The following is a 15,334-nucleotide window of genomic DNA, read 5'->3' on the forward strand; positions in this document are numbered from 1 at the left end:
ATACTATTATGAAAACATGAATTAAGTAACCTTTTGTTCTGCACCTCAATTTGTCCTTATTTTTCAAGTATTTATTTAGTAGTCATTTTAAAAATATAATTAGGTATATCTATGAATGTGTCATTAAAATAGTATTTTGTTTTCCAATATATATTGGAAATGAGTGATTAATAATGAGAGTAAATGCTAGGAAGTGAAAAGTTTCTGTATTACTCACAAATTCACACCTATGTACTGTTAATTATAGAGGCTCTCCTTACCAGAAGGGGCCTTGGAAAAACAAGTACGGTTGGATCTGCATGGCAAAACAGGATGGGGGAGGAAAACAGGAATGTTACAGGGAAAGTTGCCTATCAAGTGGTCTATAAATTTTCAGAGAAAAGAATGAAAGTTTTTTGAAAAAAAATCACTGATGATTTCTTTCATAAAAAAATATTCATCAAAATGCTTGCTTTGTGAACAAGAAAAATAAGAAACACAAAGAATCTCAGGCTATATAGATTTTTTTGTATATAACTTGTCCAAGTTTAATTTATAAGTATCACTGTTGTTTTGTACTCTGAAAATGATACAACATTCAAGATTTTTAAAAACTGTAACATATAAAACAACTTGATTAAAGCCAAAAGAATTAAAGATTTTTTGTGATTACATTATTTATAAATTATCAATAAGATTAGTAAAGTACTCAAATCTAATTATCTCTGAAATCTCATTACTACATACCTGACTTTCTTAGGAAAAGGAAATTAGCAAATCTACACTTTACAAATATTTCTCCCTAAGCATGAAGTCCATATGTGGCTTAAGGAAACAATGATAATCATTGAACAGTATTACTATAAATTGGGAAAACATGGATCTGTTTCCCTATGGTCAAAACTCATCTTTTTCCACTTTCTGGCCAATGGCTAGGAGTATAACAATCTGGGAGTTCCACTGTATCATAGTTTCTATCATACCTTTTTAGGACTGTGAAAATTATATCCTACCTTCTCCTAAAAGAGAGGGCAACTACCCCCTTTCTTTCTTTTTTGACATGAAGAGAGAGACAGAGATACACAGATTAAGTGCAGAAATACTGTATGAATTTTTATTTAAATTTAATTTTAAAATGTAATTATGTTCATGTTTATATACATCATTTAAAAATAAAAAGGCATGATTAAGTTTTACTACTCCATTTAACTATTTAAATGTTAAGTGTTTTCATTCAGGCAATTTTTTTTTGAAAAATATAATTTTTCTTACTCTTTGCATGTAAGAAAAGCAGATAAGTGATTTTGATCTAACAATTCTTTAAAAAATTCACTTTGTCTCAAAGTTGACAAGGACAGACAAAATTACAAAACTCTGAAAGATGATGAATGATGATGAAAAAATATGTTCTTTGTGTAATTCTGCCTACAACATAATATTTGTTTAATAATGATAACAGTATTAATATACTAATACTAATGTATTACAAATATGTCATCAAAACCTGAAGATGTAAAATATCTAACCACAAATTCTCACCAAATGGCTTCCTTCATAAAAAAGGAGAAAACTGAATGAATAAAAATAACAAATACACATTATTCCCACAATTTTGGTGTTTTTGATGTGAGATGCACTAGGCTGTGTACTTTATTGATTGGTACCTTTCTCTTCGTAGTTGCCTCACTCGCTCTGCTCGTTGCCGTTTTTTCATTTCCTCAAAAATTTGTTGAGCCTTTGTATCTCTTTCAACACGGGGTTTTAAAGTATAAAAGTCATTGCCGATGCAACTAAGAAGCCAAAAAATGCCTTTCTTTATGGACTTGTCAATTTTCTTGCCAGTAAACAACAATGTTGAACAACCTTTCTAAAAACAGGGTAAATATGTAAAACTGTTTAATGGTAAAAGATAACACATGAACATTACCTAGAAACAAAATATAAGACATATACTCATATCAAGAGAGCTATCTCAAAATAACTGCACAATGTAACTATGCAAATCTAAAGTTAAAAAAAGAATTCATTTGGCTTACAAAATGTACAGTATATAGGCCCACAAATTTAGTGCTAATTTCACAGAAGAAAACACTGAAGGCCAGAAAGCTTAAAGGATTTGTGCATAATCACACAACTAGTTTAAGTGACTGAGATAGGATTCAAACCCAGGTTTTCCTGATTCTATGTCCAACATATATCTACTATACCAGGTTAATCAAATGTGTATAATATGCTTTACAAACTTTAAAGCACAGTGTGTGTGTGTGTGTGTGTGTGTGTATGTATATATATATATATATATATATATATGTCAGCTATTATTACTACTGTCATCATCCCTAATCTATTTATCCATAATGAAATAAAATACAAGTATAGTTTTAAATTTTAGTAGCTTTAGTAGAACTAAGCCTTTTGGGACACCTTATATTTTGACAACTTTGATATGTTGTTTGTCACAACTATAATAGGGGTCCAGAATTCCAGATCTTTGAAGTTGGGTGTGTGAATGAACTGGAATATAGGGAGAAAATATTGTTTAACTTCTATTTACATTTTTTAATTTAAAAAATTAAGGCAAGTGTGGAACTGATAAGGCAAGTGTGGAACTGATATACTGATTATGAAAACTGCTTTAAAGTCTTAATGTTCATTTTGTAATATCAAGCTTAATAATTGAATTCACTTCACATGATTTTCAATGCTATAAAACTTTTCTACATATATAGTCTATTTTTAAGTAACAATTTTTTTTTTACTGGAAATATGATTTCATTGATATAGAGACCCGGGAGGAAGGAAACTTTTCTACCAGCAAAAATAAGTAACTGTTCTGCAACTATATTTTTCGCAAACTACATGAAAGTCAGTGTAATATATAATATAATATATATATATACACATATATATATATATCATACTCTATATTGCATAATTACAATTAGACTCTACATCTCTGAAAAACTAAAAAAATTAAATATATATATGTATATATGTAAATATATATATATATTTATATGTAAATATATATATATATATGTAGACAGATAGTATCGATGGTTTGTAAAAGTTACTTTAATTGGGAAAAAACAGTATTTTTTAAGACATGTAGGGAAGGAGAAAATTTGATTTGTCAAATTATAATGCCTTACATAGGAGTGTTTTTATATGATATTTGTCCTAAAAAGATCAGGATTTTTCATTAAAATAAAGTTATTCATATTATAATTAGCAAAGAAAGAATGAGGGTTTGAGAAACTTACCAGCTGACAGAGACATTTTTGCTCGTTGATCAACGTGTCTAGTGACAAACATTTGGCTAGGCATGTTTCTGACAAAGCTCCTTCTTTATCTTGATTATCTGCCAGTCTAGAAAACAAAAGTCAGAGCTGGTTTTATAACAACTTTATAATCAAGTTATTCAAAAGGCAAGCCTTTCAAAAACATTTATATATGTACATACACATATATATTTAAAGTTTTATTCACCATGTATTTTACAAAATTTTGTTAAAATTTATTTTATTCTTTCTTCATTTGTACAGCAGTTTTAAAATAATAATAGCTTTTCATTTTTCAAAATATATCAAAAGATGTTTTCCAACACTGGCCCTTGCAAAACTTTGTGTTCCAAATTTTTCTCCCTCTCTCCACCCCCTGCCTCTCCACTAGAGAGAAAGTAATCCAATATAGGTAAAAAATATGCAATTCTTCTAAACATATTTCCACATTTTCCACAAGAAAAATAAAATCAAAATGGGGGAAATAAGAAAGAAAAAAACAAGCAAACAAACAACAATTAAAAAAAATAAAAATAGTATGTTGTGATCTACATTCAGTCCTCATAGTCCTCTCTCTGGATGCCGAAGGCTCTTTCCATCACAGGATCATTAGAATTTCCATGAATAATCTCACAGTTAAAAAGAGTCAAGTCTATCCCAGTTGATCATCACATAATTTTGTTGTTCCTGTGTATAATGATCTCCTGGATCTGATCATTTCACTTAGTATCAATTCACGTAAGTCTCTCCAGTCTTCTCTGAAATCATCCTGCTGTTCATTTCTTATAGTACAATAAAATATTCCATAATATTCATATACCATAACTTATTTAGCCATTCTCCAACTGATGGGCATCCTCTCAATTTCTAGTTCCTTACCACTACAAAAAGGACTGCTAAAAACATTTTTGCATACGTGAGTCCTGTAAAGCTACTTCTTATTTTTTTATTAATTTTATAATTATAGTTTTTTTTGACAGTACATATGCATGGGTAATTTTTTTACAACATTATCCCTTGTATTCACTTTTCCAAATTTTCCCCTCCCTCCCTCTACTCCCTCCCCTAGATGACAGGCAATCCCATACATAATAAATGTGTTACAGTATATCCTAGATACAATATATGTGTGTAAAACCAAATTTCTTGTTGCATGGTAAGAATTGGATTCTGAAGGTATAAGTAACCTGGGTAGAAAGACAATAGTGCAAAAATTTTACACTCATTTCCCAGTGTTCCTTATCTGGGTGTAGCTTTTTATGTCCATTATTGATCAACTGGAACTGAATTGGATCTTCTCTATGTTGAAGACTTCAATTAGAATATATTGTCATACAATATCATTGTTGAAGTGTATAGTGAGCTCATTTCACTCAGCATCAGTTCATGTAAGTCTCTTCAAGCCTCTCTGTATTCCTCCTGCTGGTCCTTTCTTACAGAGCAACAATATTCCATAACATTCATATACCATAATTTACCCAACCATTCTCCAATTGATGGACATCCATTCATTTTCCAGTTTCTAGCCACTACAAAAAGAGCTGCCACAAACATTTTGGCACATACAGGTCCCTTTCCCTTCTTTAGTATTTCCTTGGGATAAAATCCCAGTAGTAGCGCTGCTGGGTCAAAGGGTATGCACAGTTTGATAACTTTTTGGGCATAATTCCAGATTGCTCTCCAGAATGGTTGGATTCTTTCACAACTCCACCAACAATGTATTAGTGTCCCAGTTTTCCCACATCCCCTCCAACATTCATCATTATCTTTTCCAGTTAGCCAATCTGACAGGTGTGTAGTGGTATCTCAGAGTGGTCTTAATTTGCATTTCTCTGATCAGTAGTGATTTAGAACACTCTTTCATATGAGTGGAAATAGTTGAAATTGTCTGTTCATATCCTTTGACCATTTATCAATTGGAGAATAGTTTGATTTCTTATAAATTAGAGTCAGTTCTCTATATATTTTGGAAATGAGGCCTTTATCAGAACCTTTAACTATAAAAATATTTTCCCAATTTGTTACTTCCCTTCTAATCTTGTTGCATTTGTTTTGTTTGTACAAAAGCTTTTTAATTTGATGTAATCAAAATCTTCTATATTGTGATCAATAATGATCTCTAGTTCTCCTTTGGTCATAAATTCCTTCCTCCTCCACAAGTCTGAGAGGTAGACTTTCCCATGTTCCTCCAATTTATTTATGATTTCGTTCTTTATGCCTAAATCATGGACCCATTTTGATCTTATCTTGGCATATGATGTGAAGTGTGGGTCCATATCTAATTTCTGCCATCCTAATTTCCAGTTTTCCCAACAGCTTTTTTTTTTCAAATAATGAATTCTTATCCCCAAAGTTAGTATCTTTGGGTTTGTCAAACACTGGATTACTATAGTTTAACCCTATTTTGTCGTGTGTACCTAACGTGTTCCACTGATCAGCTAGTCTATTTCTTAGCCAATACCAAATGTTTTTGGTGACTGCTGCTTTATAATATAGCTTTAGATCAGGTACAGCTAGACCACCTTCATCTGACTTTTTTTTTCATTAATTCCCTTGAAATTCTCGACCTTTTGTTCTTCCATATGAATTTTGTTATTGTTTTTTCTAGATCATTAAAATAGTTTCTTGGGAGTCTAATTGGTATAGCACTAAATAAATAGATTAGTTTGGGGAGTATTGTCATCTTTATTATGACATAATATTTATTATTATTATTATTATATATGACATAATATTTATTATTAGGCTTATCCAAGAGCACTTAATGTCTTTCCAATTATTTAAATCTGACTTTATTTTTGTGGCAAGTGTTTTGTAGTTTTGCTCATATAATTCCTGACTTTTCTCTGGTAGATGGATTCCCAAATATTTTATGCTCTCAACATTTGTTTGGAATGGAATTTCTCTTTGTATCTCTTGCTGTTGCATTTTGTTGGTGATGTATAAAAATGCTGAGGATTTATGTGGATTTATTTTGTATCCAGCAATTTTGCTAAAGTTGTGAATTATTTCTAATAACTTTTTATTAGAATCTCTGGGGTTCTCTAAGTATACCATCATATCATCTGCAATGAGTGATAGTTTGATTTCCTCATTAGCTACTCTTATTCCTTTAATCTCTTTCTCGACTCTTATTGCCGAGGCTAGCATTTCTCATACAATATTGAATAGTAATGGTGATAGTGGGCAACCTTGTTTCACTCCTGATCTTACTTGGAAAGGTTCCAGTTTATCCCCATTGCATATTATGCTTACTGACAGTCTTAAATATATGCTCCTGACTATTTTAAGGAATAGTCCATTTATTCCTATACTCTAAAGTGTTTTTAGTAGGAATGGATGTTGTATTTTATCAAATGCTTTTTCTGCATCTATTGAGATGATCATATGGTTTTTATTAATTTGATTATTAATATGGTCAATTATACTAATAGTTTTCCTAATATTAAATCAGCCCTTCATTCCTGGTATAAATCCTACTTGATCATAGTGTATTTATCCTGGGGATGATTTTCTGAAGTTAAAGCTATTTCTTAACAGAATCTTAGAACTGATTTACTTTATTGCCCATATTGTTAGGCATTTTGATTTAATGTTATTGTTCTACTATCTCTATCTCTAAGTGACCTAAGATTTGTGGCTGTTATTATCTTCTTTTAAGATAGTAGAAAAGATGGTAGAATAAATAAGTATATTTATTTAAAATATTTTGCAACCTTTAAAATGCTACTTATCCACTGCTATTTTTCAAACAAGCTACCAGAAACAGGAACAACTAGGTACAAAATAAATTTATTTACCTAGGTTAGAATGTAAACTCTTGAAATCAAAAATCATATTTTGTCTTTTATGTCCCAACATCCTAACAAGTGCTTAATAATCATATGTTTAACTATATGTTCATAATTGGAAATGAAAAGAAACAAAACAAAACCTCACATTTCCCTGTGATTCAGCCAAATTTCATTGTTTTATAAATCATATTTGTAAGATTCCTGGGAAATTTTGTTTGCCATTTATTTATATTTCTAATAATAATCGTTGCCTTTTATATACTGTCCTAACATTTGCAAAGAACTTCCTATATGCTCATTTGAGCTTGACCACAATCTTGCCAAGTAAATACTACAGGTAATATTATTTTTTTTTCCCCTTTGGTGGAACACACAGTAACATTTACTAACTTGCCTATAGTTATGTAGTAAGTGTCAGCGGTAGAATTGGAGCAAATCCCAAGTTTAGCATTCTGCTCAGTACACTACAATATCTTGTAGTATAAGAGCATTTGGTTTTATTTAGGTGAATCATTCTTTCTGATGTGCATCTCACAAAATTATCTAAATAACTGGATTATACAGCTTTCTGTCACTTAAAGAATGATTCATTTTCACCCTTTAAAATAAAATATAATTAGTACATTATGAACCACATATCAAGAATATTTTAAATCTCTGTGCTTAAGCTCAATTTTTTTGAGTTGTTTAGGCAACATCCTCCCCCTGCCTCTGAATTCTATTGTTAGTATTTGCTAAATATACAAAAAGAGCAAATATTTGAGCTTACTATCACATAAACTGAACATTAAGTTTCCAATGATTTAATTTCCTTTTCTTAATGTGCACTTTAATAACTTTTTGGAAAAAAATCTTCAAAAAACTAAAATGAACAGTTTCAAACATATACAAAATGCTTTCAGGCAAAAACTATAAAAAATAATGTCAACATACAATTGTATTTAAAAAGAAAAAGATTCTATCTTTAAAAGTGAGTAGGAAAAATTTCATATGGTGTTCATGACTTAAGGAATTATAATAAAATAAAAAATAATACAAATATGAGAAATTTCTCTTATTTGATAGTAATATTCAATGAAGAATCATTGTAAATCACAAAAAATCTCCATGTATAGTCCATGATTCAATAAGATTACAACTAAGTGGATGCTTGGAAACATCTCTTCCCTCCTAATTGTTTATTTAAATCCAATACTTTTTATGATGGTATTTCATGAAACTTTTTTTATAGAAGCATTAACATTAAGCAACACATTTCTACTTACTTAATTTTCTCATTGAAAGATAAACACTAAATAGACAAAAATAGACATTATTTAAGCATTTTCATATCACTGAAAGTATTCCTATTTTCAGTCTGAAAACTGAAGAAAATAATAATAAATTATTTAATGATAGTCAAAACATGATTAATTCAACTAACATTTATTAAATGCCTACTCTGTATGGATAACCATTTAAGTTTTAGGAAACATAAAAGGATTAACTTGGGGAAAACAGGATAGTAGGAAACACAAAATTAATAATCTTAACTGTGAATGTAAAAGGAATGATCTCTCCTATAAAAGAAAAATGCATAGAAGAGTTCATTAAAAGCCAGAATCCTATAATATGTTGTTTACAAGAAACACATGTGAAGCAGAGAGATTCATGCAGAGTAAAAGTAAAATTTTGGCTGGTGCAGAGTCTATTATGCTATAGTTGAAATAAAAAAAAAAAAAAAAGCAAGGGTAGCAATTCTGATCTTAGATCAAGCAAAGGCAAAACTGGATCTAATTAAAAGAGATAAGGAAGAAAACTACATCTTCAGAAAGTGTACCATAGATAATTAAGTAATATCAAGACTAAAGAGAAGATTCCTTCCTCACTTGCTACCCAGCCTCAATCACTGGGTAGTAATGGGTGTAGTCTTAGTCAAACTGAAACCTGTGGAAGATCTTAGCTTAAAATTGTCAAGATCTTTCATTTCATCCAGGGCCATTTCCATTCATCCTGATCTATATCTGGCCACTGGACCCAGATAGCTCTAAAAGGGAAAGTGAGGCAAGTGATCTTACATAGTCCTCCCTCACTTAAATCCAATTCACTTGCAAGTCATGGCATCACCATAAAAATTACTTGTAATAAAGGGCCAAGGAAAAAGAGAATAAAAATTATTTGGAAAGTAGATGATCTAATCCTAAAAAATGACTGGGTAAAACAATAAATCATAGAAAATAAATCAATGAATTCATCCCAAAGAATGACAACAATGAGACAATATACCAAAACTTATGCAATGCAGTCAAAAAACTTATTGGGGAAAATTTTATATATCTAGATGTTTACATGAATAAAATGTAGATAGTAAATGTCAATGAACTGGGTATGCAATTTAAAAAACTAAAAAATGAAAACCCCCCAATTAAATACCAAATTAGAAATTCTGAAAATCAATGGAGAAATTAAGAAAATTGAAAAAGAATATTAAAGTATAAAGAAAACTAGTTGGCTTTATGAAAAAAAAAAACCTAACAAAATAAATACATTTTGATTACTTTTATTAAAGAAAGCAAACCAACCAAATTAAAAGCATCAAAATTATCAGTATCAAACTTGTATCAAAAATGAAAAGGGATAAATTACCACTAATGAAGAGGAAATTAAAGCAATGATTAGGAGATATTTTGCTCAGTTTTATGCTCATAAACCTGATAATCTAATTAAATAAAAATATAGATGAAGACATAAATTACTTAAATAGTTCTATTTTTGAAAAAGAAAGTAAACAAGCCATTAATGATTCCCTAACAAAAAATCTCCAGGGCCAGATAGATTTATGATTGAAATCTACCAACTATTTAAACAACAATTAATTCAAATATGTTATAAATTATTTGGAAAAATAGGGGGAGAAAGGGTCCTACCAAATTCCTTCTTTGACACACATATTGTGTTGACATTTAAATCAAGAAGGGCCAAAACAGAAAAGAAAATTATAGACCACTTTCCTTGATGAATACTGATACAAAAATTTAAATATTAGCAAAGAGCAAAAGAAAAATTAGCAAAAAAAAATTATATAATCAAGATAATATACTAAGACCAATTTATATTAGGGAAGGCAAGGCAAAACTATCAGTGAAATTGATATCAATAAAAAACTAACAGAAATCATATGATTGATTACCTTAATAGATGTGGAAAAAACATTTGACAAAATACAACATCCAATCCTTTTAAAAACATTAGAGAACATAGGAATAATTGCAGTTTTCCTTATAATAGAGATTAGCACCTATCTAAAACCATCCACAAGCATCATATGCAAGAGGGATAAACTAGAAGCATTCCAAAAAAGATCAGGGGTAAAACAAGGTTGCCCATTATCATCACTATTTAACACTAACAATATTAGTTACTAATAATACTAACAATACTAACAATAACAAAGGTTATCTGTATCAGTAAGAGAAGAAAAAAAAGTTGAGGGTATTAGAGTAGGTAAGGTAATTTGCTCTTTGCAAATGATATGATGCAAATGATTCTAGAGAATTAACTAAAACTATTAGAAATAATTAAAATTTTCAGCAAAGGTACAGGATATAACATAAACCCACATGAATCATCAACATTTCTATGTGTCCTTTATGCCCAACAATGTCCAGAAACAAGAGATAGAAAAAGAAATTCCACCTAAAATAACTGTAGATAATATGAAATATTTGGGAGTCAAGACAAAGTCAGGAGCTATATGAATTCAGAAAACACATTTCACAAAAATAAAGTTAGATCTAAACAACTGCAAGAATATCAAGCATTCATGAGTAATGTCAAGCTAATATAGTAAAAATGACAATTTTAGCTCAATATTTTTTCAATGCCATACCAATCAAAGTGCCAAAAAATTACTTTAGAGAATTAGAAAAACTAACAATTCATCTGGAATAACAGGTCAATAATTTCACAAGAATTAATTTAAAATGCAAAGAAAGTTGGCCTACCTGTATCTGACCTAAAACTATACTATAAAGTGGCAGTCAGCAAAACCATTTGGTACTGGCTGAAAAATAAAGTGGATCAATGGAAGATATTAGGTTCATAAGACACAATAAGCAATTACTATAATAATCTAGAGTTTGATAAATCCAAGGACTCTAGCTTCTGAAATAAAAATTCACTATTTGACAAAAATTGCTGAGAAAACTGGAAAACAGTATGGCAGAAACTAGGCCAACAGCTAACATCTAGCATCTAGCAAGACAAGTTGAAATGGGTTCATGAGTTAGACTTAAAGGGTGAAATTTTGAGCAAATTAGAAGGACAGGCTTTTCTGTGGAAAAGGGAGGAATTTATGGTCAAAGAAGAACTAGAGAACATTATGAAATGCAAAATGGATAATTTTCAGTAGCTCAGATTTTGCACAAAGCCAATGCAGCCAAAATTAGAAGAGAAGCAGAAAGAAAATTTTTACATCCAGTGTTTCTAATAAAGGCCTTATTTTCAAAATATATAGGCTATAAGCCTTTTCTTAATTAATAAATGGTCAGAGGATAAGAACAATTTTTCTGATAATGAAATTAAAGCTATTTTTAGTCATATGAAAATTTATTCTAAATCACTACAGATTGCAAATTAAGACAACTCTGAATTACCACTTCACATCTCTCAGATTGGCTAATATGTCAGGAAAAGTAATGATGAATTTGGAGGGGATGTGAGAAAACTAGGATACTAATACATTGTTGATAATATTGTGAACTGATCTAACCATTAAGTAGAGCATTCTGCAACTATGCCCAAAGGGGGAAAGTTTCATATAAGTAGTAGTCCCTTAAACAACTCTGAAAGAAGCTATTGAACTAAATTTTGGAAGAAGTTAGGGATTCTCTCTGATAGAGATGACAAAGGAGTTCATTTCAGATTCAGGAAACGACCTATTCAAAGGCACCAAGAAGGAAGCAAGAAAATAAGTTTGACTGGATCTAAGGCTGGAAAAGTAATTTGGAAAAGTAGGTTGGAGCCAGGTTGTGAAGGGCTTTTAATTGTCATTTTATTTTTATTTTAGAGCTAATGGGAAGTGAAGTTTGCTCAGCTGAGAAGTGATGTGGTCAAATTTGTAATTTGGGAAAATCACTTTACAAGTTATGTGGAAGATAGATTGTAGAGAAAAGTCTGAAAAGGAGGTGAAGGCGGACTGAATAAAGATGGTGGCAATTTGAGTGTAGAGAAGGGACCGAATGTGAAAAATGTTGTGAAGGTAGAATCAATAAGATTTGGAATTGGGCTATATTTGTGAAGTAGGAGTTAGAATGGAGAAATAAAGATGTCTCTTAAGTGGTAAACCTGGTAAGTGTCAGTGATACCACTGAACCAAATAAGTACAAAAGAAAGGTGGATGGAAAAGATAATTCTTAAAATCCTTTGTCCTATTTCTCAACATTGATTTGGACTACTTACTTTTCCAGAATTATTGTTTTTTTGTATGCAATAAACATTCCAGCCAAACTAGCCTACTTCACATTCCCTAACTCAGCATCCCATCTCCTATCTCTGTGTTTGTACAGACTATCCCTGTTGCCCAGAATATTTTATCTCTTCCCATTTGCTTCTTGGCTTTCTTCATACCTTAGTTCTTTTATCATTTCCTATAGCATGACTTGCCTAGGCACCTCTTTTACATTACTCTGTACATATTTATATTTTACTTACATGTACACATTGCTTCCCATCCCTTCTAATGTAAACTCCTAAAGAATAAGAATTATTTTCATCTTTTAAATATATCCCCAGTATCAGTATCTATTATGCAAGCCAGAGCTTAACCAATGCTTGTTAAATGACTAACAAAATGAAAAATATGATGGATTCTATATTATTACTTAGCAATGGAAGGATGAGCAATTCTGTTCTGCATATGCTAAATTTGAGATGCCTGTGGTATATCCTAATTGAGATGCCTAGCAGATGGTTAGCAATGTAGGACCAGAGTTCAGCAAAGATATTAGGTCTGGATTTAGGAATCATCTGTATACTGATTATAAAATCTATGGGAACAGACTAGAATATCAGAAGGAAGTAAATTCAGAGAAAAGGAAAAAGAGAAGCAACTAGTGTGTGTAGAATACCTGTCTTGAAGTCAAGAGGACCTGAGTTCAAATCTGGCCTCAGACACTTAACACTTCCTGGCTGTGTGACCCTGGAGTCACTTAAACCCAAATGCCTCAACAACAAAAAAGGCGGGGTAAAAAATAGAACCTCAAAGGACATCAAAGGGGAGGGAAATGGATGATGATCCATCTAAGGATGCAACCATGAAGGAAGTTAGGAAACAGCAGTGATACGGAAACCAGGGGAAGAGAAAGTTTTTAGGAAACATCCTCAACAATAGTGCCAAAAAGGTTTTTTGGGTTTTTTTCTTCCCTTAGGAAGGAGGAGGCATATGCTGAGAATTTTAAAAAATGGCTTTTGGTTATTGTTGTTAAGAGATTGTTGGTAGCCAATACTTTGATTTAGTAGTTGTACTAATGAGTATCTCAAAATAGTTCTAAAATAGTCATAAAATCCTTTATGTACTAAAATACTCAAAACAGCTCTCTTGTAAAAATGAAAACTGAAAATAAAGTGATACCCATCAAGTCTGGAATGGTTAAATAGTGATATGTGAATTTAACAGTGCCTCAAAAAAACACTAAAAGTGAGGGATTCAGAAAATCATAAAAGACTTATATGAACTAACAAAGTAACCAGAACCAGAAAAACAGTAAATATAATACAGTAATGTAAATAGAAACACCACAGAAAGAAAGCTAAATTCAAATTAAATGTATTGACCAATACTGATTCTAGCATACAAGACTCCATTTCCTCTCCATAAAGGATGAGGTAACTACATATGCCAAATATGACATATGTAAATGTTGTAGCCATCATGTTAGGTTTTCCTTAAATGTTTTTCTTTATTACTAAGTATTATCTTGGAGAGGAGAAGGCTATCAGAAAATGACTGGATAAAAAATACATTGGAACCAACAAAATTTTAAAAAGAGTTGTTAGTAACCCTAAAAAAGTTTGGCAGTAAAAAAGAAACAATAGATAAAAGATTAAAGAAATGACAAAGGTAAGTTACAGAAGGCTTTCTCCCTCTTTTTTAAAATTATAGATCTATTGAGATATGCCTGTAGGCATATGTGACTGAAGATGGAAAAGGGATATAATAAGATAACCTCCTGGAAGGAAAAGGATCAAAGCCCAAGTGCTTGTGCTTGTGCTTGACAACAAAAAGGATTACTTCGTTTCCCAGGAAGGAACAGAAGAGAAAAGGAGGGCGGATGATGTCATGGAACTTGAGCTGCATGGGACACAAGGCAACTCATATTATTTTTCCATCAGCTGCCCTGCTTGTTTTGATTCCAGTAGCATCATAGTAAAATTGAGCTCATCACCTGAAATCTTATTACTGTGAAGATGTACTTACACTTTGATTTTTAACATCTATCTCTTCAATCCTCAATTGTTTCTCCCTCTGACTGGAGGGATGGAGTGCAATGCTCCTTGGCCATCCTCCAAGTTTCCATTTTGGAAGGGCTCAGGACTTTCTTGTCCATTTCATTTTCCTGCTTCTGCTATGCTACCCTCAGGCACAATAATGTTATGTTCAGGCACTCCCACCAACCTTGTCCCTTTGCACTTGTCAGCTACCTTTGTATATTCATTAGACAATAAGCACTTGGAGGGACTGTCTCTTTTTCCCATTTATATCCCTAGAATTTAGCATTGGTGATTAGCATGGGAGTGAAAGAAAAGAAAAATGGCCAGATTATAAGATTGGCAGTGCTAGAATAGCAGTAGGATATATAAGGATATATAAGAGATATATCTGGATTCACTGAGAGTTAATCTCTAATCTCTGTTTCAAAACCTCCTAAATGATTTTGAGCCAGTCATTCTTCCTAGACCTCAACAATTCTTTCATTCAAATAAGTTTAGGAGAAAATTTACTGTAATATTCTCTATAAAATGTATTATTCTCTTGTTGGGTTTTTCTTGGGGTCTCTGGAGGCAGCCTTCATTTCAGTTCAGTAATCAACACGAGTAGCCAAAGGTTAAAGTCCAAATCCTTTATTGTCTCCTTCAAAGTCTTGTCTCCTTCACTTGGGGCTCAGCTAGTTTTCTGAAGGCCTTTCTCTTTCTTTGGTTCCAAGAGCTTGAGCTCTCCTGCCTGCCTTCTCTGGCTTCTGAATCTTCCGACTCCAAAGGTTTGTGCTTCAGCCTGCAGCCACCACGAAGGTGGGTGATGGA

General features: G+C 31.5%; 1 protein-coding gene across 1 annotated transcript in view; it reads right to left on the reverse strand.

Annotated features, from left to right (window-relative positions):
- Positions 1–15,334, reverse strand: part of LOC141561979 (uncharacterized) — a 265,321-nt gene that overhangs the window by 219,290 nt on the left and 30,697 nt on the right. The window contains exons 4-5 of the mRNA XM_074302015.1: positions 3,243–3,348; positions 1,644–1,846 (exon numbers count right to left, since the gene is read on the reverse strand). Coding sequence (XP_074158116.1) covers positions 1,644–1,846; positions 3,243–3,348 — 309 coding nt within the window. The remainder of the gene's footprint in view (positions 1–1,643; positions 1,847–3,242; positions 3,349–15,334) is intronic.

The sequence above is a fragment of the Sminthopsis crassicaudata genome, chromosome 3 (assembly GCF_048593235.1).
Source record: "Sminthopsis crassicaudata isolate SCR6 chromosome 3, ASM4859323v1, whole genome shotgun sequence".
In the NCBI taxonomy this organism is placed as follows: domain Eukaryota; kingdom Metazoa; phylum Chordata; class Mammalia; order Dasyuromorphia; family Dasyuridae; genus Sminthopsis; species Sminthopsis crassicaudata.